Raw genomic sequence first — 27,872 nt, 5'->3', positions numbered from 1 at the left:
AGGTTGGAGGCCATGGAGGGAAGATCTCCAGAGGGGATGAGGTAAGTGGTAGTCTAACAGATGATGGTTTGATGTTTGGTGGTAGGTCATGGTCCAAGGGAGATGGGAGAAAGTATCAGAGTTGGCTATTAGCATCTGCAAGATAGAAGATGTCAAACAATAACGGCACTAACTTTGTCAGCAGGTTTCATGATGATGTTAGGTTTGGACCTGAGAGAGCAGAGTGCTGCAAGTTCAAAGACCAATAGGTTAGAATGGGTGAGATGAGTTAAAAAAAATTGAGGTTGCCGATGTCAAACAGGCAGTGCCCAATGAAAAGATCTAGAGAAAGTAAAAGGCCATAAAGAGGGCTCCAGTTGGAACAAAATTGTGAAGATGGGGAAAAGGGTTCACTGTGCAGGGAGAATACTCTTGGCAAAAGAAATGGGTGTGGAGGTGAAGGTATCATGCTAAGATGGGGGTGCAAGGGTGTGAAGCTGAGGTCTTCATGTTCAGAGTCAGATGGGAAGTAAAGGGGGGATAGTGAAAAACATGGAGAAGGGCGAGATTGAAAGCAGGGATGGGGGATCAGAGGAAAGTGAAGAGGAAGGAGGATCTAGAAGGGTGTTGGTACCTAAGAGTTGTTAAAGCTTGTGGTTCTTGGTGTCTGAAAGGAAGAGAAAAAGTATTTTGTTAAAGCACCAGATGAGATGAAAGATAAAATGGAGCAGTCGGCTAGGACAACGAGATGGAGTTATTCAGTTTTGCTGATTGATGATGTCGAAAGTGTGCACATGGTGGCATTCAGGTGGTTCTCATAAAGTGGCAAGGGCAGTAGTTTGAGGGACACTGAATATCTTGGTGATATCTGTAATCTTGGGCAGATCTGAAACATCTGGAATTCCAGTTGTAATTCATGTGGAATAAGTCAGAGCTGGAGACAATTGCTTAGGAAGTGGGGGTGGCTGTGATTTAGTAGCTACTTGATCAAACATTAGAAAGGAAACAGGAAGTAGTGAAGGTGAACAGGAGAGAAGGACAGCACTTCTTCAAAGCCTGAAAGAAAAGTAGCAGTCAATTAAATGCTAATGGAAAAGCAAAGTACATCTACAATTCAATACTAACAACTTGCATTTTTATGGTCCGTAACACAGAGAAAGCTTCACAAAGGTGTAATCTAACAAAAAAGGCAATATTATGGGGTGGTCAACAAAAAGCTTGACCAGAGAGGGGAGTAGAGATGTTTCAGGGGAGCAATTAAATAGCTTATGGCCTAGATGACTGAAAGCATGGCTAACAATGATGGACAAAGAAAGTACAGGGATATAGTAAAGGGATTTGAAAAAGGCCAGAGCTGGAAGATTGCAGCATTCTCAGAGGGAGTAGGGATAGAGTGGGTTAAAAAGATAGTGAGGGGAGAGACCTTAAAGGAATTCATATATGAGAATAGGAATTTTAAATTTGAGTTATTGGGGCCGTATGTCAATGACTTGGATGAATGGACAGAGTGTATAGTAGTCAAATTTCTGACCATACAAAGATAGATAGGAAAGAAGGTTGTGAGGAGGACTTAAGAGTCGGCAAAAGTATACAGATAGGTTAAGCGAGTGGGCAAAAATTTGGGGGAAGGAGTATAATGTGGGAAAATATGAGGTAGGAAGAACTTTGATAGGAAGAATAGAAAAACCAAACATTATTTAAATAGAGACAGGCCATAGAATACTCTGGTATGGAGCAATCTGGATGTCCTGGTACACGAATCATGAAAAGGTAGCATGTAAATACAGCAAGTAATTAAGAAGGCAAATAGAATGTTGGCCTTTATTGCATGGGGGGTGGTGTATTAAAATAGGGAAGTTTTGCTATAACTGTACATGACATTAGTAGAGTATGAGTACAATTTTGGTATCGTTATTCACGGAGGAATATTCTTGCATTGGAGGCACTTCAGAGATGGTTCACAGGGTTGATTGCTGGGACAAAGGGGTTGTCTTATGATGAAAAGTTCAGTAGGTCCAGCCTATACTCTTTGGAGTTTAGAAGAACAAGACCTGATCTTATTGAAACATAAAAGATTCCGAAGAGGCTTGACAGGGTAGAGATTGAAACGATGTTTCCCATTGTGGGGGAATCTAGAATTAACAAGTATAATTTCAGAATAAGGGGTCTCCTATTTAAGTCGGAGATGAAGAGGAATTTCTTCTCTCAAGGGGGTCAGTAATATTTGGAATTCTCTACCCCATAGGATCGGGTCACTGAATATATTCAAGGTTTAGTTAGACAGGTTGTCAATCTACAAGGGAGTCAAGGGTTATGGGGGGCAGGGGCAAGCAGGAAAGCAGAGTTGAAGCCACGATCAGATCAGTCATGATCTTATTATTAAATGGTAGAACAGGCCTGAGGGGCCAAATGGCTACTCCTGCTTTTATTTCTTTCTTGACTGGGAGCCTATGTAGAACATCGAGCACAAAGGTGATGCAGGACCAAGACTTGCTGTAGGATAAGATTCAGGCAACAGGGTTTTGAATCAGCTGAAGCTTATGAATGGTAATGAATGCAAGGATAAGGCTGGAAGCACTGATTAAGGTACGGATGAGGGTTCCACAGCAGATAGATTAAGCAGAGGCAAAGGCAAGTGATGTTAGAGAAGTGGTAACAAGCAGTATCTGTGATCGAGAGGATATGAGTCTGTGATCCCATTTTAAATAGGATGTCAAAGTTAAAAATAGCTTGCTTCTACATGGGACAAAGGCCAGGGGAAGGAGGGTGAAAACGATGCAGCTGAAGACAATAGCTTTGGTCTTCTCAATGTTTGACAGGAGGAAACTTAGTCAAATCAATTTAGTTCATAATGCTTTATATTGTGTCAAATTCTGATGCAAATAGGACAAAATTCTCCAGTCTAACCTAATTTTCATAGCTGTTCCAGGTGCAAGCTCAGATGGGAAAACTGCACCTGTTGAATTTGAAGGGTTGGAGACAACAGAAAGGAAATATAATAATGTTTTCAGATAGAAGTAAGGGCAAAATAAAGAGTGTTGCTTAATCAAGACATTAGTCTGGGGATAAGGAATGCGCAGCACTTCTCCATGCTGAGTGGTCCCAGGCTCTCTCAAACTATTATTTTTTACATGCTTATCAAAGCTCTTTCTATTTCCTGTTATATTATTTGCAGACGTTTAATCTCAATCTCTTTTCACTTCCCAATTAAACTTGCCATATTTTCTGCACTGCTATAAAACCTAACATTGCCAGTGACTCCAGCCAGGAATTTTCCCTCGGCGATTTGGAGGTGGGGCCCAGCTGCCGAGGGGAAAATGACGCAGGATGACGTCGGGAGGAACCCCTGACGTCATCCCGGTCCGTTTAAATTTTTAGGAAGGCGGGTGGACAGCGAAATCAGCTGTCCATCCGCCAACCTGTCAATGGCCAATTAAGGCCATTGACAGGCTAGTTAAAGTAATTAAAGAACTGTCATTCAACCTTAAGGCTGGCAGGCAGGCCAGGGAGCCCCAGCAGATTCCAGATTATTGATAAAACTTCATCCACTGGCGGGATGAGGTTTCAGGTCTGTATTTTAAAAAATGAATAAAGTTTATGTGTTCTTTATTAACATGTTCCATCTCATGTGACATCATCACATGAGGGGGACATGTTAATAATTTTTAAATTTTTGTATTTTTAAAGTACTTCGGACTGTCACTGGTCTCCCTGAGACAGGACTTTGTCTCAGGGAGAAGTGCGCTCTTTCACGCGCATGCATGAAAGAGTGCACTTTGACAAATGGGGAATCCCTCCCCTCCCAGGAAGCGCATTGCACTTCCCGTCGGGGATGCCACTGGGCGGGCTTTAATTAGCCCGCCCACTCAAAATGGCGGCGGGCCCTGTTTCAGTGGCCGGGTTCGGCTGCCCGCCTGCCGCCAAGCCGGTGGGGCCCACCCGCCATCCAAGGGCAAGATTCTGCCCTCCATTTTGTTTCATTTTGGCATTAATCTACTTATCCATCAAATTCTGTTATTTGATGCTCTTTTCACCTTACTGGGATCTTTGACTCTTCATTATCATTTTTAATTCTTATATTCAATAAATGTTGTGGTGCTATTTTCCAATGTGCATTGCAACACGTTCCCTATTAACGGGATAGTTACCAACCTAATTTCAATTACATGGGCTACCTTTCAAGTATTTATAGTTGAAAATAAAAGATATGTGAACAAGTTACACATGTAATCAAACAATTGTGCTTCAACTATGAAGCACAATGATCTTGTCCCAAAAGGAACTTTCCTTGGCCTTCCTTTCTATTTCTCACCTAACTGCTGTCCCTTGGAGACATCATTTGAAAATGCATCAGTTTCTATATGTTCGCTGACTGCGTCCCATTTTACTTCACCACTTCTCTGAAACCCTCCACTGTCTCTAAATTGTCAGACTGTTTGCCCAACATCCAGTACTAGATGAGCAGCAATTTCCTCCAATTAAACATTGGGTAGACTGAAGCCATTATCTTTGATCCCACAAACTCTGTAACCTCACCACCAGCTCCATCCCTCTCCCTGACAACCATCTTGAGGCTGAACCAGTATGTTTGCAACTTTGATGCCTTGCTTGATACAAGATGAGTTTTCAATCACATATCTGCGCCATCAAAAAGATCGCCTATTTCCACCTCCATAAGATCGCCCGACTCCGCCCATGCCTTAGCTCATCTGCTGCTGGGACCTCTTCAATCTCTTCAAACTACCATTCATACCTCTTCAATCTCCAGGTTTGATTATTCTACCATACTTTTGATCAGCCTCCCACATTCTACCCTCCATAAGCTTGAAGTCATCCAAAACTCTGTTGTCAATGTCCTAATTGCACCAAATCCTGTTCACCTGTCACCCTTGTTCTCACTGGCCTGGCTCTCAGCTAAGCAATGCCTGATTTAAAATTCTCATCCTTGGTTTCAAATTCCTGCATGGCTTCACCCCTCATTATCATCTTAGGACTAGTGTAGATCGTTCAAAGGTGTCACTAAGCAAATGGGGATATACAACCAGCCCAACAACTTGTGAATGTGGAACTGAGCCACAGACTATGCAACATCTCCTGCAATGCCTATCGCTAGAGGAACCCTGCACTGTTGCAGATCTTGCTGAATTCAACAACAAGGTGCAAAAACGTGTCCAGTTCTGGCTGGGCCATGTATAGACTGTCCATGAACACGATAAGAAGATCATTGCAATCTCTTGCAGCTCCACAATCTGCCAAGATATTTGCGCTCCTCCAATTCTGGCCTACTGAGCTTCCCCAATTTTAACAACTCCACCATTGGTGGCTGTGCATTCAATTGCCAAAGTCCTAATCTCTGGAATTCCCCGTCTAAACCTCCATGCCTTTCTACCTCACTTTCCTCCTTTAAGAGACTCCATAAAACCTACCTCTTTGACCAAGCTTGTGGTCATTTTCCCTAATATCTGCTTGTGTCCTGGTGTTAAATTTTGCTTCATAATGCCTCTGTGAAGCATCTCGGGACAGATTGTCATAGTAAAGATACTACATAAATAAAAGTTATTGTTGTTATACACAATGCTTACGTATACCTGTTTTTTGTTATAATCTTTCAGTGCTGTTTCATAGCCTTCCTCAAGCCTTTCAAATGCAATTCCTACATCTGTAGTCCAATATATTTGTGAGCTGGTCAGCGCCACCTGAGCTGGATAGTCAAAAATCCACTGATCTCTTGACTTTTCCTCATAAGCTGCTATAGCCTCTGTAATCTGATGGCGGACGGTTTCCTGCATAGTTTCCTCTAATCGATTTAGCCAAGTTTCAACCTTTAAAAAGACAGAGGAGGGACCATTTTTATATAAACATCTGAGCAAGCATTAAATCAACTTGGGTCATAATGCTGAAAAAGTGGTATCATAGTTTTTATGCTAAAAGCTCGCTGGAAATTAATTTACGCTGCTGTATTATTCACACCATCAGGTATGTAAATCATAAAACACCAATGAATTTGTGCTTTAAGATTTAATTCATAGGTTAATTTTGATGAAATATTTTTATCACTAGCCATTTTTTGTAAACACCAAATGAATGAATACCTTGGGGTTGAAAACACTCAGCTACAGCACAAATTGGGTACAGGAGACTTGACCGAGGCGACAGTTCTGATAGGAACACTGAGGTTATGCTCAGATTCCTGACTTGTAATTTGTGCAGGAATCTGGGACAAGGGCAACATCCATCAATTCCAAACTTGGCCCTTGATGTCAGAGGGGGAGGCTCAAGGGAAATAAATTCCCATGTTTGGAATTTCCTCAGCCTCAAGCTCTGTGTTTCTAAATGACCTGGATCCCAGGATAAACCAGTAAACATGGCTGTTCAGTGCCCGGAGTTGGGTCCAGGCTTACAAATGAGGCCAATTGGGTAGTCCTTTAAAAATTAGCCTCATCAGGTTCACCAAGTGCAGAATGCATGCCCAACCAGTGCTGCTTTGACAACGGCTGCTCTCCAAAGAACACCCACTTGGCATCCAAATTAAGTGGACCTGTCCTGACCTTGGATACTGTGACAGGGTCAGGTGTTGGACGTTATCAGCACCTGTGCTGCTACGCTTCTGTTGGCAGAATCGGTCCGAGGATTTCTGGCCCTGTATGGTTCAGACAATAAACTTTCTACAACTTGATAATCAAGTAAAACTGGTGGAGTGATGCAATAAGGGAACCTGCTGCAAATCTTTTTGTATATGCTTCTGATTGCAGAGGTATTGCTCTCAAGTAGATGCAAGCACTTGCTAAAATTAAGGAAATAAATTATTAGAAGAGCAACCGACAGCTATTTTTATGCACGTTTAACCAATTTCAGCATACCAGGGCTGGAGCATATTCTCCTTACTAAGGACGCTAAGGACCATGGGGACACAATGAAATGGTTCAAGGGAAAAAACACATTCATACTCAACCTCTGTAAACCTTCTTCCTCATTTTTACCTTTAAAAAAGTGCAATTAATGAGTCATATCTATCTGTATCAACAATTTTACTTCTGCATCCACCATTGAAAAACTTGAGATAAAAACAAAAAAACTGCGGATGCTGGAAATCCAAAACTTGGATGGGTTTGGAGCTCATGCCTGCAAAGAAATCTGGCTCACTGGGCAGCATTTTTTCATGGGCTTTAGGATCTTAACACTGTGACCAAATGGGAGCCCACGCCCGCGCTTGCCAGCAGCAAGACAGGCAGTGCAATCTTTCTAGAGGCGGACTTCAAATTAGCCACCTCCACATCCACCATCCTTAAGTAGGTCTCCCAAGGCTGGAGGCCCATGAGGGCCAGCAGCTCTGGAGGCTCAGTAGTCCCACTAACAGAGGCGGCACTGCTGAAGCATGTCAGAGTCCAGGAGGGTGCCTCAATACTGAAACACTGTCGCTGCCCAACCCAGAAATGCTGTATTGAGGACTCCCAAAGCCGGTGGGGAAAACCCCTCTGCAGGATTGAACGCAGCCATGAATGTGGCCTTTCATCCAAACAGCCCCTCATTGGGGCATGACACATTTGGCTCAGAAGCAGCATTGGTGTGGCATCGAGAGCTCCGCATACAGCCAATTTGACAGGGGTGGGGGGATTGATCCGCTGGTGGGAAATTTCCTGTAACTCTTCAAAGTCATCCTTCATTGGGACCCTACCCAGCCTAATTGGCTGCCCGCCCTCACCATCTCCAATCCCATTTCCAGGGGGGCCGAGTTAATCTAACCCATTTTCACTCCATTAATTTAAACATGAAGAAAATTGAACAGGTTTCTGTACATTAGTGAGTCTGACCTACCTGAATTTTCCAAAATGTTCTGGAACAAGGTAAACCAGTAAGCCTGCACCTAGACCCAGGAAAGTCTCCCCTCATGGGTCAATTTTTGCCATTGTAAATTCCTATGCCTACATTTAGTGATGAAATAATTATCAACTTTTTTTTTAAATCAGTGCCACTCATTCAGCTGCTGTCATGTAATATTTTTCTTCAGCTTCATTATATTTCTGCTTAGTAGCTGTTCTTCAAATAATTTTGAGAAACAAGAGTACAAATTCAAAACTCATAATTGTGCAAAAATTTAGTGTTTTTAATAAATGTGACAACTCCAATGTATGGCTTAGTGAGAAAGAGAAAATATGACAATCAACTAATTTCAGATCTTTTGTACCTTTTATTTTATCTTCTATAAACGTCAGAACATGTATTATTCTGACAGAGGGAATCAGCAAAAAAGGAGACAAAGAGTGGGGTGTGAAGAGATGTGAAAGGGAGAAAGAGAGATCAAGAGACAGGCTGACAGTTCTTTGTTAATGATAATGTTCAATTTTCACCAAAAAAAATCAGAAATTATTCATATGGTACTTTTTTCCTATTTAATAGAATGTTAACCTGTCTAATTTGAAAATGTTAATACCACCATCCAGCACCCCCCCAAAAAATAGCAGAACTAAGGACTGTCTTGGGGTATTGGGGGAGTTTTAACTTTGGCTCCAAAACAAGCATGAAGTTGGCTGAGCAGCCACACTGCGCACCCAAAACTGATATCGCTTTTGGACCTCACCTGAATGCAGCAAGTGAGGAGGGGACCTCAACACTTATGGCAGGGCAGGAAATCTTTGAGCTCCTGTGCTAGTCATGACTTTGGTTCAGGCAACTTTTTTGTGAGTTGTGCAAAAAGTGAGCATGGAGCTGAGAGGAAATAGTACGTTCAACAAACTTGGGCAGCGAAAGGAGGTTTGATGATGGTTTTTAAATTATATTTATTTGCTCATCATCTGTGGGTGATGATGTCAGATAGCATTTATTGCACATCTCTAGTTAGCATGTAAACTCCATTATGACTTCATGGTAGGTAAGAATTTTCACTTGTTACATGTCACAATTAGTCTTCTCTCCAAAATAACTGTTGAAGTAGAGAGATTAATATGGATTACAAGAGTAAATTTTGGATAAATAATGCATAGGTTTGAACCAGTTTGTGTGAGTGGGTGTATATAAGCATAGTGGAACAAAATGTGTACCACCTTGAAAGCTGCAGTTAGAAAAGCAGGTGAATACGTTAAAATTTCCAATTTTGGGTGTGCATAAAGAGTTTGGCAATAATTATGAGCTGACATTTTGATTGTTTATTTGTAGCCTGTTGCAATACATCTGTTATATTCTCCTGAGCTTACTTTTGTGTTTCAATTCCAGCAGGCAAATGGATTTGGGTTAAGAATACCATTGTGAAGCTTGTCAGGCAGACATATATCCTTGGATATCTATATGTATTGGTAAAAGATAATTGACAGTATTTCTCATTGTTTATTTTTAAAATTGGACACCCTTTTCTAAACACTTACACAAGTGAAGAGTTTCTAGCATTGTATTTACAGATCCACTCCCTGTTGTAACATTTGTTTTTTTCAAGGTGTGCCCTTCAGAATTGCACGGTACATTTCACCTTTCTTTAATACCATCTATTGTCACATGATGCTGGTCTTTCTGTAGCTTGGTCCCTCCATTCTACAGCTGGATATAATCATTGTGTATTCTCTGTATCTCTAATGTACCTATCAAGAGTTTTATAATTTACCGTGCAGCTTCATTGCAGATATGTTCTAAGTTGCGGCAACATCAACTGCAAATGCAAATAATCACCAAGAAAGGGCACCAATAAATGTTAGTGCTCTTGCAAATTATTTTTTAAAAATCTAAAAGTGCAGGACTGGGTACCTTGTGAGGAATTTTGCTAGTGCTGTTGGGGGGGCTTTAAACTAACTTGGCAGGGGTGTGAGAACCAGATGAGAATATCAAGAGAGTAATACCAAGGTGTGCCAATACTGGGTTAGATAGATAGCATTACAACAGAGAATAGTAAGTTAATAGCTGGAGTCAGAGTAAGGGAGAAAGTAATGAAGGCTAAATCAGATTAATGTTGCATCTATGTTTTTTTTAATCATTCATGGGATGTGGCCTTTGCTGGCTGGGATGTCACTGAACGGCTGCAGGGCATCCTGAAGGGGGAGGGTGATAAGGCAGAGGTTATGGTACATGTTGGTACCATTGACATAGGTAGAAAGAGGGATGAGGTCTTGCATCAAGAATTCAGGGAGTTGGACAGTAGACTAAAAAGCAAGACCTCGCGGGTTGTAATCTTTGGATTACTCCCGGTGCCACGTGCTAGCGAGCTCAGAAATTAAGAGTTGGTGCAGGAGGGAGGGTTTTATATTCCTGGATCACTGGGACCATTTCTGGGGAAGGTGGGACCTGTACAAGTGGGACGGTCTACATCTTAACCAGAGGAGGACTAACATCATTGCGGGCGGGTTTGCTAGTGCTGTTGGGAGGAGTTTAAACTAATTCAGCAGGACGAGGGGAGACAGAATGTTAGCAGAATAGGGACACATCATAATACAGTAAAACAATCAAGTCAGAGGGAGTACAGCTGCATTAAGTTTCAAGGGAGTAAGGCAAGGCTAGATGACCTCTACTTTAATGCCAGGAGTATTACAGGTAAAACAGATGAGTTAAGGGTGAGAATTGACACTTGGAATTGTCATATAGCAGCCATCACTGAGATGTGGTTGAGGGAGGGGTAGGATTGGCAGCTCAACATTCCAGGATATAGAATCTTCAGGCGAGACAGTGGAGGGGGTAAAAGAGGAGGAGGCATTGCATTATTAGTTAAGGAGTCCGTTACTGCAGTAAAGAGAGACAATATCTTGGAGGGGGCATCAAATGAAGCTTTGTGGGTAGAGCTGAGTAATAAAAAAAAGGCAGCCACATTGTTAGGTGTTTATTATAGACCCCCAGATAGTCAGCGGGAAATTGAGGAGCAAATATGTGCACAATTTGTGGAGGTTGTCAAAACAGTTACAATGGGGTAACTATATTAGGTGATTTCAACTTTCTCAACATTAATTGGGATAGACAGGCTTGGATGGAGTGGATTTCTTGAAATGTGTACAGGAGAACTTTTTAGGTCAATATGTAGGGGGTCCAACAAGGGACGGCGCACTGCTGGACCTAATTCTGGGGAATGAAGCGGGAAAGGTGGCTGAGGTGGTGGTGGGGGACCATTTTAGTGATAGCGACCACAACATGGTACAGTATAAATTTGCTACAGACAAAGAAATAGACAAGTTGCAAAAAATTGTTTTGGATTGGGGGAGAGAGGATTTTAGTAAAATAAGGCAGGATCTGGCCAAGGTAGACTGGGAACAGCTACTTGTGGGGAAATCTAGAGGAGCAGTGGGGGGCATTCAAAAAGGAAATGGGGAGGGTACAGGCTCAACATGTTCCCTCTAGGGCGATAGGAAGGAGTAACAAGCCCAGAGAACCACGGATGACCGGCAATATTCAGGTTACGATGAGAAGGAAAAGAGAGGCCTATAGCAGGTACAAGGGAAGCAATTCAGCAGAGGCATTAGTGGAGTATAGAAAGTAAAGGGTGGAGATTAATAAAGCAATTAGGAGAGTAAAGAGGGGATATGGGAAAGCTCTGGCTGATAAAAGGGAAAATCCCAAGATATTCAAAAGTATATCAATGGGAAGAGAATAAGAAGAGAAAGAGTAGGGCCCATAAGGGACCAAGGGGGCAATCTATGGGTGGAGCCAGAGGACATCGCTAGAGTGTTGAATGAATACTTCACATCCATCTTCACCCAAGAGAATGAAGATGAAGGTATCGAACTCGGGGAGAAAGACTGCGAGGTTCTTGAGCAAATTGATATAGGGACTGACAAGGTATTGGAGGTAAAAACAAAAAACTGCAGATGCTGGAAATCCAAAACAAAAACAGAATTACCTGGAAAAATTCAGCAGGTCTGGCAGCATCGGCGGAGAAGAAAAGAGTTTACGTTTCGAGTCCTCATGGCCCTTTGACAGAACTCAAAGGTATTGGAGGTGTTGGCAGGCTTAAAAGTGGACAAATCTCCAGTTCTGGATGACTTGTGTCCCAGACTGCTGATGGAGGCAAGGGAGGAGATTGCAGGGGCTCTAACCCAAATTTCTAATTCCTCTCTGGCCACAGGGGAGGTGCCAGAGGACTGGAGAACAGCTAATGTGGTTCCACTATTTAAGAAGGGTTGTAGAGATAAGCCAGGGAACTACAGGCCAGTGAGTCTCACGTCAGTGATAGGGAAACTATTGGAGAAAATTCTGAAGGAGAGAAACTATCTCCACTTGGAGAGGCAAGGTTTGATCAGGGATAGTCAGCACGGCTTTCTCAGAGGGAGGTCATGCCTAACAAATTTGATTGAATTTTTTGAGGAGGTGACCAGGTGTGTAGATGAGGGTAGTGTAGTTGATGTAGTTTATACGGATTTCAGCAAAGCCTTTGACAAGGTCCCACATGGGAGGCTTATAAAGAAGGCAAATGCACAAGGGATACAGGATAATTTGATAATGTGGATTCAAAATTGGCTTAGTTGTAGGAGACAGAGGGTGATGACAGAAGGATGCTTTAGTGACTGGAAGCCAATGTCCAATGGCATACTACAGGGATCTGTGCTCGGTCCCCTATTATTTGTCAGTTACATAAACGACATAGATGACTATGTGGGGGGTAGGATTAGTAAGTTTGCGGACGACACAAAGATTGGCCGGGTGGTTAGCAGTGAGGTTGAGTGTCCTGGGCTACAGGAAGATATAGACTGTATGGTCAAATGGGCAGATAAGTGGCAGATGGAATTTAACCCTGAAAAGTGTGAGCTGATACACTTTGGAAGGAGTAATTTGACAAGGAAGTATTCAATGAACACCATGGCACTAGGAAGTTCTGAAGAACAAAGGGACCTTGGCGTGTGTGTCCATAGGTCTCTGAAACCGGAGGGGCATGTTAGTGGGGTGATGAAAAAGGCATATGGAACACTTGCCTTTATCAATCGAGGCATAGATTACAAATGTAGGGAGGTCATGTTGGAGTTGTATAGAACCTTGGTGAGGCCACAGCTGGAGTACTGTGTGCAGTTCTGGTTGCCACTTTATAGGAAGGATGTGATTGCACTGGAGGGGGTGCAGAGGAGATTCACCAGGATGTTGCCTGGGATGAAACATTTAAGTTATGAAGAGAGGTTGGATAGACTTGGGTTGTTTTCGTTGGAGTAGAGAAGACTGAGGTGCGATCTGATTGAGGTGTACAAGATTATGAGAGGCATGGACAGGGTGGATAGGGAGCAGCTGTTCCCCTTGGTAGAAGGGTCAGTCATGAGGGAACATAAGTTCAAGGTGGGGGTCAGGAGGTTTAGGGGGGATGTGATGAAAAACCTTTTTACCCAGAGGGTGGTGACGTTCTGGAATGCCCTACCTGGGAGGGTGGTGGAGGCAGGTTGCCTCACATCCTTTAAAAAGTACCTGGATGAGCACTTGGCATGACATAACATTCAAGGCTTCAAGGCTATGGGCCAAGTGCCAGTAAATGGGATTAGGTAGGTAGGTCAGATGTTTCTCATGTGTCGGTGCAGACTCGATGGGCCAAAGGGCCTCTCCTGCACTGTGTGAATCTGTGATTTGTTGCCCATCCATAGTTTCCCTTGAAAAGGTGATGGTGAGCTGCCTTCTTGAACCGCTGTAGTCCATGTGGTGCTGTTAGGGAAAGAGTTCCAGGAATTTGACCCAACGACAGTGAAGGGACGGTGATATATTTCCAAGTTAGAATGGTGAGTGACTTGGAAGGGAACTTCCAGGTGGTGGTGTTCCCATTTATCTGCTGCCCTTCTCCTACTAGATGGTACTGGTCGTGGGTTTGGAAGGTGCTGTCTAAGGAGCCTTGGTGAATTCCTGAAGTGTATCTTGTAGATAGCACATACTGCTGCTACTGTGCATTGGTGGTGGAGGGAGTGAATGTTTGTGGATGGCATGTCAGTCAAGTGGACTGCTTTGTCCTGGTCAGTGTCCAGCTTCTTGAGTGTTGTTGGAGCTGCACTCATCCAGGGGAGTGGAAAGCAATCCAATAGCAAGGGGAACCGACAGGCGTTTCTGCAGCCGCAAAAGAGACTCCAGGTTGTTATGTTGCCTCCCTGATGCCAGGGTCAAGGATGTCTCGGGGAGGCTGAAGAGCATTCTGAAGGGGTTAACAGCCAGTGGTCATGGTACATATTGGTACCAATGACATTGGTAACAAAAGGGATGAGGTCCTACATGCTGAATATAGGGAGTTAGGACATAAATTAAAAAGTAGGGCCTCAAAGGCAGTAAACTCAGGATTACTACCAGTGCCACAGCGAACGAAAGTAGAAATAATAGGAAATATCAGAGGAATATGTGACTGAAGAAATGGTGTAAAGGGGAGGGATTCAATCCCTGGGACATTGGGGCCAGTTCTGGGGAATGTAGGACCAGTACAAACAGGATGGTTGCATCTGGGCAGGACTGGGACCAATGTCCTCAGGAGGGTGCTTGCTAGTGCAGTCGGGGAGGGTTTAAACTAGAATGGCAGGGGGGTGGGAACCTGAGCAGGGAGAAAGAGGAGGAGGAAACAAGGATAGAAACAAAAGACAGAAAAGTAAGAAGCAAAAGTGGAAGGCAGAAAAAACAAGGGCAAAAAACAAATGAGGTCATAATGCAAAATAAAGCTAAGATGACTAACAAGGTTAAAAAAAAACAAGTCTAAGAGCATTGTATCTTAGTTCACGGAGCATTCCCAATAAGGTAGATGAATTAATAGCACAAATAGATATAGTTATGATATAGTTGCAATTACGAGACATGGCTGCAGGGTGACCAAGGATGGGTGCTGAAGATCCAGGGGTATTCAATATTTCGGAAGGCAGGCAAATAGGGAAAGGGGGTGGGGTAGCATTGTTAGTAAAGGAGGAAATCAATGCAATAGTGAGGAGGGATATTGGCTCGGAAAATCATGATGTGGAAGCTGTATGGGTGGAGATAAGAAACACCAAAGGGCACAAAACGTTGGTGGGGGTTGTCTATAGGCCCCCAAACAGTAATGTCAGGGAAGGCAAACAGGAAATTAGAGATGGATGCAACAAGGGCACAACTGGAATCATGGGTGACTTAAATCTACATATTAATTGGACAAACCAAATTAGCAATAATACTGTGGAGGGGGATTTCCTGAAGTGTGTACGTGATGGTTTTTTAGATTAATACGTTGAGGAACCAACTAGAGAACAGGCCATCCTACATTAGGTATTGTGCAATGAGAAAGGATTAATTAACCATCTTGTTGTCCTTGGGGAAGAGCAACCATAAAATGATAGAATTGTTCATTAGGATGGAGAGTGAAGAAGTTGAATCCGAAACTAGGGTCCTGAATCCAAATAAAGGAAACTAGGCGCAAGTTGGCAATGATGGATTGGGAAACCTTACTAAAAGAGTTGACAGTGGATAGGCAATGGCTAATATTTAAGGAACGTATGCATGAATTACAACAATTATTCATTCCTGTCTGGCTCAAAAAACATGAAAGGTGGCCCAACCATGGCTTAGAAAATAAATTAAGGATAGTATTAGATCCAAAGAGGAGACATATAAAATTGCCAGAAAAAGCAGTAAGCCTGAGGATTGGGAGCAGTTTAGTATTCAGCAAAAGTGGACAAAAAGATTGATCGAGAAAGGGAAAACGGAGAATGAGAGTAAACCTGCAGGGAACCATAAAAACTGACTGTAAAAGCTTCTATAAATATGTGAAGAGAAAAAGATTAGCAAAGGCAAATGTAGGTCCAATACAGTCAGAAATGGGGGAAATTATAATGGGGAACAAAGAAATGGCAGAAGAATTCAACACATATTTTGGTTCTGTCTTTATAAAAGAGGACACAAATAATTTCCCAGAAATGTTAGGAAACCAAGGGTCTAGTGAGAAGGAGGAATTGAAGAAAATCAGTATTAGTAAAAAAAATGATGCTAGAGAAATTAACAAAGTTAAAGACTGAAAAATCCCCAAGGCCTGATAATCTACATCCCAAAGTACTAAAGGAAGTGGCCCTGGAAATATTGGATGCATTGGTGGTCATCTTCCAAAATTCTATAGACTCTGGAGCAGTTCCTACAGATCAGAGAGTGGCAAATGTCACCCCACTATTTAAAAGAGGAGGCAGAGAATTACAGACCAGTAAGCCTATCATCAGTAGTGGGGAAAATGCTAGAATCTATTATAAAAGACATGGTAACAGAACATTTGGAAAGCATTAATAGGATTAGACAAAGTCAGCATGACTTTATAAAAGGGAAATCATGCTTAACTAATCTACTGGGGCTTTTTGAGGATGTAACTAGTAGAATAGATAAGGGAGAACCAGTAGATGTGGAGCATTTGGATTCCAAGAAGACTTTTGATAAGGTCCCACATCAGAGGCCAGTGGGGAAAATTAAAGCACATGAAATTGGGGATAACTTAATGGCATGGATTGAGAATTCATTGACAGACCAAAAACAGAGAGTGGGAATAAATGGATCTTTTTCCAGGTGGCAGGCGGTGACTAGAGGTGTACCGCAGGGATCAATGATTGGGCCCCAGCTACTCACGATATATATAAATGACTTGGATGAGGAAGCGAAATGCAATATTTCCAAGTTTGCTGATGATACAAAACTGGGCGGGGTTGTGAGGAGGATGTAAGGAGGCTTCAGGGCGATTTAGACAAGTTGTGTGAGTGGAGAAACACATGGCAGTCGCAGTATAACGTGGATAAATGTGAAGTTATACGCTTTGCTGTGAAAAGCAGAAAGGCAGAGTATTATTTAAGTGGTGATATATTGGGAAATGTGGATGTACAAAGTGATCTGGATGTCCTTGTACGCCAGTTAATGAAAGTAAATAGGCAGATGCATCAAGCAATTAGGAAGGCAGCAAGAGGATTTGAGTTCAGGAGTATGGATATCTTACTGCAGTTATATAAGGCCTTGGAGAGACCACACCTGAAGCATTGCATGCAGTTTTGGTCTCCCTACCTAAGAAAGGATATACTTGCCATAGAGGGAGTGCAGCAAAGGTTCACTAAGTTGATACTGGGGATGGCAGGATTGTCGTATGAGAAGAGATTGATTTCACTGGGTCTGTATTCACTAGAGTTTAGAAGAACAAGAGGGGATCTGATTGAAATGTATAAAATTCTAACAGGGCTAGAAAGACTGGGTGCGGAGAGGATGTTTCCCCTGACTGGGGAGTCTAGAACCAGGGGCCACAGTCTCAGGATACAGGGCAGGCCATTTAGAACGGAGAGGAGGAAAAATTTCTTCACTCAGAGGGTGGTCAACCTGTGGAAGTCTCTCCCACAGAAGACTGTGGAAGCCGGGTCACTGAGTATATTCAAGAAAGAAATTGATAAATCTTTGGACATTAGGGGCATCAAGGGGTATGGAGGGAAAGCGGGAATTTGACATTGAGGTATAGGATCAGCCATCAGCCATGATCATTTTGAATGGCGGAGCAGGGCCGAATGGCCTACACCTGCTCTTAGTTTCTATGTTTCGATCACACTCCTGACTTGAGCTTTGTAGATGGTGGACAGGCTTTGGGAAATCAGGAGGTGAATTACTCGTCGCAGGATTCCTCACCTCTGACCTGCTCTTGTAGCCACAGTATTTATATGCCTAGTCCAATTCAGTTTCTGGTCAATGGTCACCCCCAGGATGTTGATTGTGGGGGATTCAGTGATGGTAATGCCATTGAATGTCATGGGCGATGGTTAGATTCTCTCTTGTTGGAGATGGTCATTGCCTGGCACTTGTGTGGTGCGAATGTTACTTGCCACTTGTCAGCCCAAGCCTGGATCTTGTCCTGGTCTTCCTGGATTTGGACATGGACTGCTTCATGTGAATGCACAGAGTATAAGAAATAAGACTGGGCACAGACTGCCAGGTGGAATTATGATGTTGTGGCAATAGCAGATGCCTCAAGGAAGGGCAGGACTGGGTGTTAAATATCCCTGGGTACAAGGTGTTCAGGAAAGGTAGGGCAGGAAGGAAAGGAAGAGGGGTGGCTGTATTGGTTAAGGAGAGCACTGCAGTGCTGGAGAAAGAGGATGTCCCAGAGGGTTTAAATACAGAATCAATTTGGCTGGAGTTAAGGAACAAAAAGGGTGCAATTACATTGCTCGGTGTAGTCCATAGGAAAGGACGTAGAAGAACAAACCTGCATGGAAATTACAGAGAGGTGCAAACATTAGAGAGTTGTTATAATGTGGGACTTTAATTACCCAAATAGTGGTAGTGTAAAGGGCAACGAGGTGCAAGAGTTCCTAGAGTATGTTCAGGAGAATTTTCTACAGCACAATGTGTCCAGTCCAACAACAAAGGAGGCACTGCTAGACCTGATTTTTGGAAATGAGGAGGGCCAAGTAGATCAAGTGTCAGTGGGGGAACATTTAGGAGACAGTGATCGTTGTGTCATATGGTTTAGGATGACTGTAGAAAAGGACAAGGGGCAATCCAAAGTAAGAATAATTAACTGAGGGAGAGCCGACTTCAACAGGGCCAAAACGGAGCTGGGCCAGACAGACTGGAACCAAAGGTTGGCGGGAAAAACTGTAGCTGAAAATTGGGCTACCATCAAAGAAGAAATGGTTCAGGCACAGCCAAGGTATATTCCCTCAAAAAGCAAAGGGAGGGCAAATAAATCCAGAGTCCCCAGACGAAAAAGGAGATAGAAATTAAGATAAAGAAGAAAAAGTGTGTTTATGACAGGTGTCAGGTAGGAAATACAATTGAGAACCAAGCTGAATACAGAAAGTTCCAAGGAGAGGTGAAGAAGCAAATAAGAGACACAAAGAGGGGTCATAAGAAAAGACTGGCAGCCAACATAAAGAGGAATCCCAAAGTCTTCTCCGGGCACATAAATAGTAAAAGGGTGGTAAAAGGAGCAGTAGGGCTGATTAGGGGCAAAAAAGGAGATTTACACATGGAGGCAGGGGGGACATGGCTGAGGTGTTAAATGAACACTCTGCATCTGTCTTTATCAAAGAAACAGATGCTATCCAAGCCATGATGACAGAGGAGGAAACTCTGTCACTGGAAGGGTTCAAAATTGATAAGGAGGTGGTATTGGATAAACTGTCGGTACTTAAGGTGACAAGACACCAGGACCAAATGAGATACATGCAAGGATATTGAAGGAAGTGAGAGTGGAAATTGCAGATGCACTGACCATGATCTTTCAGCCTTGCCTAGACTCGGGGTGGTGTCAGAGGACTGGAGAATTGCAAACATTATGCCCTTGTTCAAAAAAGGTCATAAGGATAAGCCCAGCAATTACAGACCAGTCAGTTTAACTTCAGTGGTGGGGAAGCTTCCGGAAACAATTATTCGAGATGCAATTAATAGTCACATCAAAAAATGTGAGCTGATTAGGAAGAGCCACAATGGATTTCTTAAGGGGAAATTGCACTTAACTAACTTGTTGGAGTTCTTTGAAGAGGTAACAGAGAGAGTTGATGAGGGTAATGCTGCTCACATGTGGTGTACATAGATTTCCAAAAGACATCTGATACAGTGCCACATAACACACTTGCAAGAAAAGTTACAGTTAATGGAATAAAAGGGATAGTAGCAATGTGGATACAAAATTGGCTGAGTAACAGGAAGTAGCGAGTAATGGTTAATGGATATTTTTCCAGCTGGGGGAAGGTTTGTAGTGGAGTTCACCAGGAGTCGGTGTTGGGACCCTTGTTTTTCCTGATGCATATTAATGATCTGGGTCTTGGTGTGCAGGGGTCAGTTTCAAAGTTTGCGGATGATACAAAACTGGGAAGCATTGTAGACTGTGAGCAGGACAGTGAAGGACTTCAAAAGGACATAGATAAATTGGCGGAGTGGGCAGTTAGGTGGTAGATGAAGTTCAATGCAGAGAAGTGTGAGGTGATTCCTTTTGGTAGTAAGAACAGGAGAGACTGTATAAAACAAGGGGTATGACTCCAAAGGGTGTGCAAGAGCAGAGGGACCTGGTGTATATGTGCATAAGTCATAGAAGATGGCAGGACATGTGGAGAGAGCAGTTAAGAAAACATACAGTATCCTAGGCTTTATTAATAGGGGCAGAGTACAAGGAAAAGGAGGTTATGCTGAACTTGTATAAGACAATATTTAGACCTTAGCTGGAGTATTGTGTACAATTCTGGGCACCACAGTATAGGAAGGGTGTGAATGCATTGGAGAAAGCGCAGGAGAGGTTTACAAGAATGGTTCCAGGAATGAGAAACTTCAGTTACAAAGATAAATTGGAGAAGTTGGGACTATTCTTCTTGGAGAGGAGAGGGCTAAGAGGAGATTTGATAGAAGTGTTCAAAATCATGAGGGGGTTGGACAGAGTAGATAAGGAGAAACTGTTCATAAAAGGATCGAGAACGAGAGGGCACAGATTTGAAGTGGTTTGCAAAAGAAGCGAATGTGAAGTGAGAAAAAAAAATTCACACAGCGAGTGGTTCGATTCTGGAATGTACTGCTGGAATTGTGGTGGAGACAAGCTCAATCGAGGCATTCAAGAGGGCTTTAGATGAGTACTTCATTGAAACAATGTGGATTACGGGGAAAAGGCCGGAGAATTGCATTGAGTCATAAAGCTCATTTAGAGAGGCGGTGCAGATACGAAGGGCTGAATGGCCTACTTCTGCACCGCAACAATTCCGTGATTTTGAATTCACATTTAATACATAGATTATCTGGTCATTATCACATTGCTGTTTGTGGGACCCTGAGGTGCACAAATTGGCAGCCTTGTTCCCTGCATTACAACAATACTCATTTGTCTTTAAGAGCTTTGGGACATCCTGAGGTTGTGAACTGCAAGTCTTTTATCAGTCTTACCTGCCCAGTGCATTTACACTTTACTTGGAATGGGACATATTCTTTCTCTCTACTGTACATTCCTATCGCAGTCTTATTTATTTCCTTTTCTCCATCTTCTCCAAATTTAAGGTCAGCCATGTTATCAAAGAGTTTAGCAAGGTGGCGAGTAACCTAAAATACAATATTTTCACAATTAGGCTGTGGCTGAGAGATTAAAAGGACAACCTTGGGATACCAAGTGTAGTTCATTCTGTCAGCAACTTTATGGCAAAATCTTAACTGAAACAATATATTTTTTTGCTGGTATGATGTTATACAAAAAGCAGTGATTTTGCTATCCTAACCTACATTGTAGAAACCTCTTAAAAGCAAATTTGTTCATCGTGCACTCCCAGCACAGAATCTAAGTCACAGATAGGTCTACAACTGTGCAGCACCAATTCTCTAACCAACACAAAATGGCCTGAATTTTTGTTCCCCTGCCAGAGAATTTGAAGGTGGGAAGGCAGCTAAAATCCAGCAGGTGACTTTCCCACCACTAACCACCCACCTCCCAAGCTAAATTGGAGAAGTTGGGACTATTCTTCTTGGAGAGGAGAGGGCTAACAAGAGAATCGATAGAGGTGTTCAAAATCATGAGGGGCCCCCGGTTCAGACCCCCCAACCAGTCTGAAATTTTACTGGGGGCGGGGGCAGCCCCACCATTCTTGGGCCTATTGAGACCCTTACACAGCCAATTAATGGCTATTTAAGGACCAAGCCGTCCCTGCTAGTATTTCACCTGTGGTGGGTGGTGGTGGGGTTGGGGGTGGGGGAGGGGGCAACACCATGTAGGATGCCTGGCAGCTTTAGCTGCGTGGGCTGACATCAGGCAAGGAGGAGGGGAACCTTCTTTATGGATCCCCTGGACCCTTCAGAGGTACCCTCCTTTAACCCTCCCCCAGCCCCTAGAACTCAGCCCCTGAACCTTCTAACCCCACTTGCAGAGAGCCCAGCCCAATCTGGTTGGCCGGCAGCTAAGATGGGGCCAAAATTTTGCCTTAAGGCGAGTAACACTGCTCCCATCTTTAAATTGCTGCAGGGCAGCAGTAGGGATCGTGGGCAGGCTTGTTCCCCGCCCCGCAGCTTTTTAGCCATGATGTGGGAGCAGGACAGCATGGCAAAACTCAGCACACAAGGTGAGGGGGCTGTGAATTCACTGAATTACTATTTCGTACGATCAAGCCTTCAAGAATTGTAAATATGATCACAATAATAAAATAATGAAAATCAAAAGTCTGAGCAAAATAAGTTGCTACCATTTGTTACAATCATAAACGAAAAAAGCCAAAAACATAAATTTACTTCAATAACAAACTAATTATTGTGCTAAATTTCATTGTTGTAGTCTACATCTTCAACAGTGGAACTGTCCAAAACAATTAAAAGCACAATAACCACCTTGTGCGCTTGCAGTTTTTAGACAATTAAATTGTCATGGTACAACAGAAATTCACAGACAGTGCTTGTTTGGTTAAAAAAAAATGGTTGTTTTGCAAGTGCTCACACCATTCAAATAGCTGCAACTAACTAGTATTTACAGAGAACGCCTATATATAGAATAGGATTTGTATGCTAATTTAAATGTTTAAACCTTGTCTTTGTTATACAAAGTAGTAACTACACACAACATAATGCTGTCCGTGAAAAAGATAACATGGAAATTATACAAAAGTTATTTGCCTCTGAAAACACATTTGGTCAAGGCAGGCTGGACTATAGACTGGTTCTCAGTTTGATTCCTGGGCAGAATCGTCCCAGATTTGCACTAAGTGTGGTGGCAGGTGAGTAAAACGACATTTTACCTGCCGGCCATGCTGGCAGGTTTTCACGCAGTATTGTCCCAAACCTGCCGTATTACTCATACATTCGGGGGAAACATGCCGTTTCCATGGTGGGCGGTCTCTTATTCACCCGCCACGTCATCACCTTGCTGCTTCATCACGCCAGGCACCATATTTAAAGTATAGCTGTGCTCTGTGCTCCCAGCCCAGGACTGCAGCAAAGAGGACATGGCCCCGAAAGACAAGACGACTACAGCCCTTGGGTGCCTTTTGGAGGTCATGGAGGCCCGCTGTGATGTCTTTTATCCCCGCTCTGGCCATAGGAGAGGCAGCTACATTACCACTCCAGCTTGGTAGGCAATAGGAGCAGTGGTCAGTGCCAATGCTGTACAGAAGAGGTTGGCCATCCAGTGCAGATACAGGATGAATGATCTCATCCGTGCACCAGGATATGGCAAACAACTCATCATTCTAAACTCACACACTCAAGCACATCACACATTCACTGGCATCTCACTCACTGCCAGCTCAAGGAATATCACCACCCATTCTCACATATCTACCCGCACATGTCCATCTGGCCTCATCTCCTCTGGTGACTCCCTCCTCAGCTCTCACTATTTTGAGGCCACTTGCACAGGTCAACATGTGACCCCACAAACACCCTGGGAAACCCTTCTTCCCCAGTACAGCTCTCATCCTGCAGCCTCTTTCCTTGCCTGAGGCCACTCCTCCGCCTTCCCCAAGCAAACTCTAGCCCCGCAGCCATTGAAAAGCCACCCACCTATGGCTGATCTGGTAGGTAGAGACCTACCCATGAGCCCCCCTAAAAGTGATGTGGTGCTGTCTGTGAAGCCTGGTGCTGATGACTGCGAGTGCTGACCAAAGCAAGGTAGGCAAACAAACCTTGAAGTCCCAAGCAAACTGCAGGCCACCGGATGAAACGTCGCTTATGTGCTGTTGTGAAACACATTGGTGTGTTTTCCCGCCAACATGGGCAGACGATCCAGCGGTGTGGTTGGGGGATTTGGGGGTGGGGGGTGGCGGCGGGTAGTGGAGGGAGTGGGGCGATGAGTCCGGCAGGCTGGCCTCATAATGATATGCTGATGTATTGCAATGAGTTTCCCAACGTCTGCTGGCGGGAAACATTATGATGGTCAGCGGGCTGAGCGGATGATCGCAAACTGGTTTCACACCTTGGTGAAACAGGTCGTGCCACTGAACATGCCTGACACTGGTGGACACAGAAAATCCTGGCCCTCACCTACCATTGAGCTCAGCCTGAGGTCAATAAGAGTACAACAACATGTCTCAGTGAGGGACTTTAACCCCCCACCGGCCCATGATGGATGGAAAAGGGCCCTGGGGGGAGGGGGGTAGAAGAGGTTAAATGGTTTAAAACTATGAATCCCAACTCCAACATGAACATACTTACCTCAGGTTCAACTGCAGAAGCTTTAGGGATCAGCTGAATAACCTACTCTGGAGAGGCTGATCAGTGGTTTAATATTTAAATGAAGTTCCATTGCTCATATCTTGGGAGCCATTTAAAAGAAACGACTGCAGACTGGGGCCAGGGGTAGGGGCAGGGGTGGGGAGAGGGGGCAGGTGGCAGTGGAAGGGGCATGGGGCAAGGGGGAGAGGAATGCTGCCTGATCCAGCAGCTGAGTGCTATTTAGGGCACTGAGTGTGGGCCAGGCCAGCAGGAATGCTTCCCCAAACCCTAGCTCCTGAAGCAATTTTTGACTGTACTCTCTCCCTCTCTGTGATCAGCCAATGACCATGACCACCCCAACCCCTGAAATGCACACTATCCGGTGACCAACTCCCCTGATGTTCTTTCCCTCCTCAGGGAGGCAACTCAACCATCACCTCCCTACCCACCAATACTTGGTCTTCTTTGCTGGTGACAGCTGCCAGCTGTAGCCTTCTACTGCAGGCTTTCCTGCCAGCAGTTAACCAGCCTTTCAATCTGGACAGCTGCCAGGTGGTAAGTGGAGTTAAAAAAAATAATGCAGTCATAGTGAAATAATTCAGCAGCATCTTCACCTTTCCACTATTTCCGGGTTACCCAGTCGCAGACCTGTAACCTCTCTACCTCCCCCAAATATCGAGGTCAGCACCTCTATCGGAAGGACTGTAAATTAAGGAATGCCCGATCTTGTATTTATTATACAAAGACTCTGTGGAACATTTACTTCTGCCAACATTGGAGAGGACAGGGCCTAGTTTGAATGGACAATTCCCATAGTCAGTACCCACAATCCAGATCATGCATGAAGGTATGCAAGTACCAAAGGTTGCTCACTATCCATGAAACTGTACTCCAGCAAGGACTCAACGTCATCAAGAGGAGGAGGAGAAGGGGAAAATTAACAATAAAAATAAGAGAAAAAGAACGCGACTATCAATCCTAAATCATTAACAGATCTTTTAAGCAGGAACATGTTATAATTCTAATGAAATTCCAGTATCATGCAGACTTTGATTGGATAAAAATAATTTCTCTCTCTCTGTGAGGAACAGATTATATTATAGAATATTTTATATATTATATATGACCTATTATACAATATTTATCAGAGGACAATAATAAATATTCCGTTGATTAACAAGTAACAGTTTCAGTGTATCCAGAGTTACAAACTCCACCATATTGACAGTCTTTAAATGAAATCTTACACAAACTACAGTGGGTGAACTCAATGTTAGTAATTCAGCACATCTTTTGAGAGTGCCAAGAGTTTTCTTCATTACAATCTAGTGGATATTGTATTTTTAAGACAAGCAAATACACATTTTCATTTCATTAATCTACTAGTATATTTGGTGATTTTTTTTCACTGAAAGTTTTGTCTGTCAACACTAAATCCAGCCTGTTAAATAATATCAAAATAAATGGATTAATGCCACCTAAGTTGGGAGAGAATTTTAATACAAGTCTGTTAAGGATTGTTATGATAATATTACAAAAACATTTTTAGCCTTTTATTAAGCCTGGAAATCAAATTGTATTTTTGCATTTCAATGGTGCATACCTTTCCATGATACCACTGCAGTTCTCAAGAGACCAACATTCAAAATAGAGCAACGACCTATTCAATCCTCATCACCTATCCTTGACACCACTGAATCAAACAGTGAAAAACTCAAACAGTGCTTCAATTATATCAATATTCTTGGCTGACAGTTTCAAAAATGAATTAATGGCTCTGATCCAGACCCTTTACAAACAATCCATTCTTTAGCTGTAATTGCATGGATTACTATTGACTTTGACATATTTTTCAATATGCTAATTATTTGCCAAGTTTGCACTGTTGGCAGGGAATCTCGACTGTCAGCTGCGTGAACTTGCAAGATCAGTCCTCTGATTTCTGCAATGCAGAAAAGATGTAAACAATTCTGTAGCTTTTCTTATAGTTTTTGCATAATACTAAAAACAACAAATCATTTGCTTGCATACCTGTACAGGCTGTGTTCCTTTGGAAAGGATATCCAGTAGGTCTGCCGAGGACACAAAGTAAAACCTCGGGAAAGCTAAACGCTTAGTTTCAAGATACTCAGCTAAAGCTTTTTCACATAGAGCTAACCTACAGGAAAAAAAGAGATATTCAGTTGCACCTTAATTTCCCTTGATTAGAATTGTGACCACATTTCAAAAATATTAAAAATACTTAATAAATCTTCTGACTTCCAAGGCAGTCCACTATCTACAAGGGTCAAGTCAAGAGTGTGATGGAATAGATCCTACTTGCCTGGATGAGTGCAGCTCCAACAACACTCAAAAAGCTCAACACAATCCAGGGCCAAGCAGCCCACTTGATTGGCGCCATAAACATTCACACCTTCCACCATTGATGCACAGTAGCAGCAGTATGTATCATCTGCAAGATGCAGTGCAGCAATTCACCAAGGCTCCTTTGACAGTAACTTCTAAATCCGCAACCCCTGCCACCAAGAAGGACATGGGTAGCAGACGCATGGGAACAGCACCACCTGCAAGTTCGCCTCCAAGCCACACGCCATTCTGATTTGGCAATATATCACTGTTATTTCACTGTTGCTAGATCGAAATCCTGGAACTCCCTTCCTAACAGCATTGTGGGTGTACCTACACCTCATATACTGCAGCTGTTCAAGAAGGTGCTCACCACCACTTCAGCGTAATTAGGGATGGGCAATAAATGCTGTCTTTGTCAGCAAGGCTCACATCGCACGAAAAAAGTGTAAAAATTGACTGTGAAGCATGTTGAAATGCCAAGAAGTTGAAAGGTGCAATGTAAATACAAGTTCTTTCTAATTAAGTTATAATTAAATGTTTTCAATATAATACTATTGCCTTCAAAATGAAGAATGAGAATTATGTATATTGTGCACTTCAGCACAAGAGTGAGGCAGATTTGAGAGTTTCCCTTTCCCTGGGCACCAGTACACAGCGCATACTTGAAGTGCATTCTGCATGCAGAAACCTGAACCCATCTATATTTCTGGACTGAGATCATTAGAATACAAAATCAACTCAACTGGGCAGGATCTAGAAATTAGGGTGGAAATGTAGCACTGAGAAGTCTGTCAGCCTGCTCACTGCTATCTACAAACAGCAAACAGAATGCCTCCGGACCCAGATGCTTCCTTACCTTCTTAGGCTTCCACAGCCTTGCTGCCTTGCCCCCCCTCCTCAGATCCTCTGCTCCAAGGGAATCCATCACCAAGCTCTTCCAATGCTTTTGCAGTTGGGTTCCCTTCTATCATATGTGGAGGGAGATGAAATTGGAACACAGGAAAAACTTCTTCCAACCTATGTTCCCTTTCTTTTCTTGTAGTTCCAGGCATGCCACCCCTGACTGAAGAGAAGCCCCAAAATTCCTGGGATAACTCTAAAGCGACAGAGACCCAACATCATGGTGCTTCTCCTCTTTTTCTTTCACCTTGTTACTGGGCATTGAGCATGCTCAAACACACTGGACATGAAGATCATTCGTGTCTTTAAGGCACAGTTTTAAAAAGGGCCCAGAAAACATGTTGGGTCAATAGTGATGTGAGATAATAGGGGCAGAAAATCGTCATACTCTGACAGTTCCATTGAGTTTATGGGAAATCCATTCTTCAGGCTTTTTGAAAGAAAAACAGAAAATGCCAAGAAAAGCAGACCCAACAATGTTCAGAAAGAAGAAAAAAACAATTAAGAAATTACGCAATTTTTGCTGTAATTGGAAGTGCTCTGTCTGTCCCAAAAGTATAAGGTTCTAGAAACTTTAATGTCCAAAATTTGGTGGTATTAACAGCCCATTTGCATGCCCCTCTTACATCAGCTATTTCTGTCCA

At 43.1% G+C, this 27,872-nt stretch overlaps 1 protein-coding gene across 1 annotated transcript in view; it reads right to left on the bottom strand.

The window, feature by feature from the left end:
- LOC121276335 (dynein heavy chain 11, axonemal-like) overlaps nucleotides 1-27,872 on the bottom strand; it is a 564,873-nt gene that overhangs the window by 366,398 nt on the left and 170,603 nt on the right. Inside the window, exons 28-30 of the mRNA XM_041184616.1 lie at nucleotides 26,011-26,137; nucleotides 20,740-20,892; nucleotides 5,568-5,801 (exon numbers count right to left, since the gene is read on the bottom strand). Coding sequence (XP_041040550.1) covers nucleotides 5,568-5,801; nucleotides 20,740-20,892; nucleotides 26,011-26,137 — 514 coding nt within the window. The remainder of the gene's footprint in view (nucleotides 1-5,567; nucleotides 5,802-20,739; nucleotides 20,893-26,010; nucleotides 26,138-27,872) is intronic.

Source organism: Carcharodon carcharias, chromosome 3, assembly GCF_017639515.1.
Source record: "Carcharodon carcharias isolate sCarCar2 chromosome 3, sCarCar2.pri, whole genome shotgun sequence".
Classification (NCBI taxonomy): Eukaryota; Metazoa; Chordata; class Chondrichthyes; order Lamniformes; family Lamnidae; genus Carcharodon; species Carcharodon carcharias.
The sequence above is the reverse complement of the archived record's forward strand: the minus strand, read 5'-3'. Positions and strand labels throughout refer to the sequence as shown.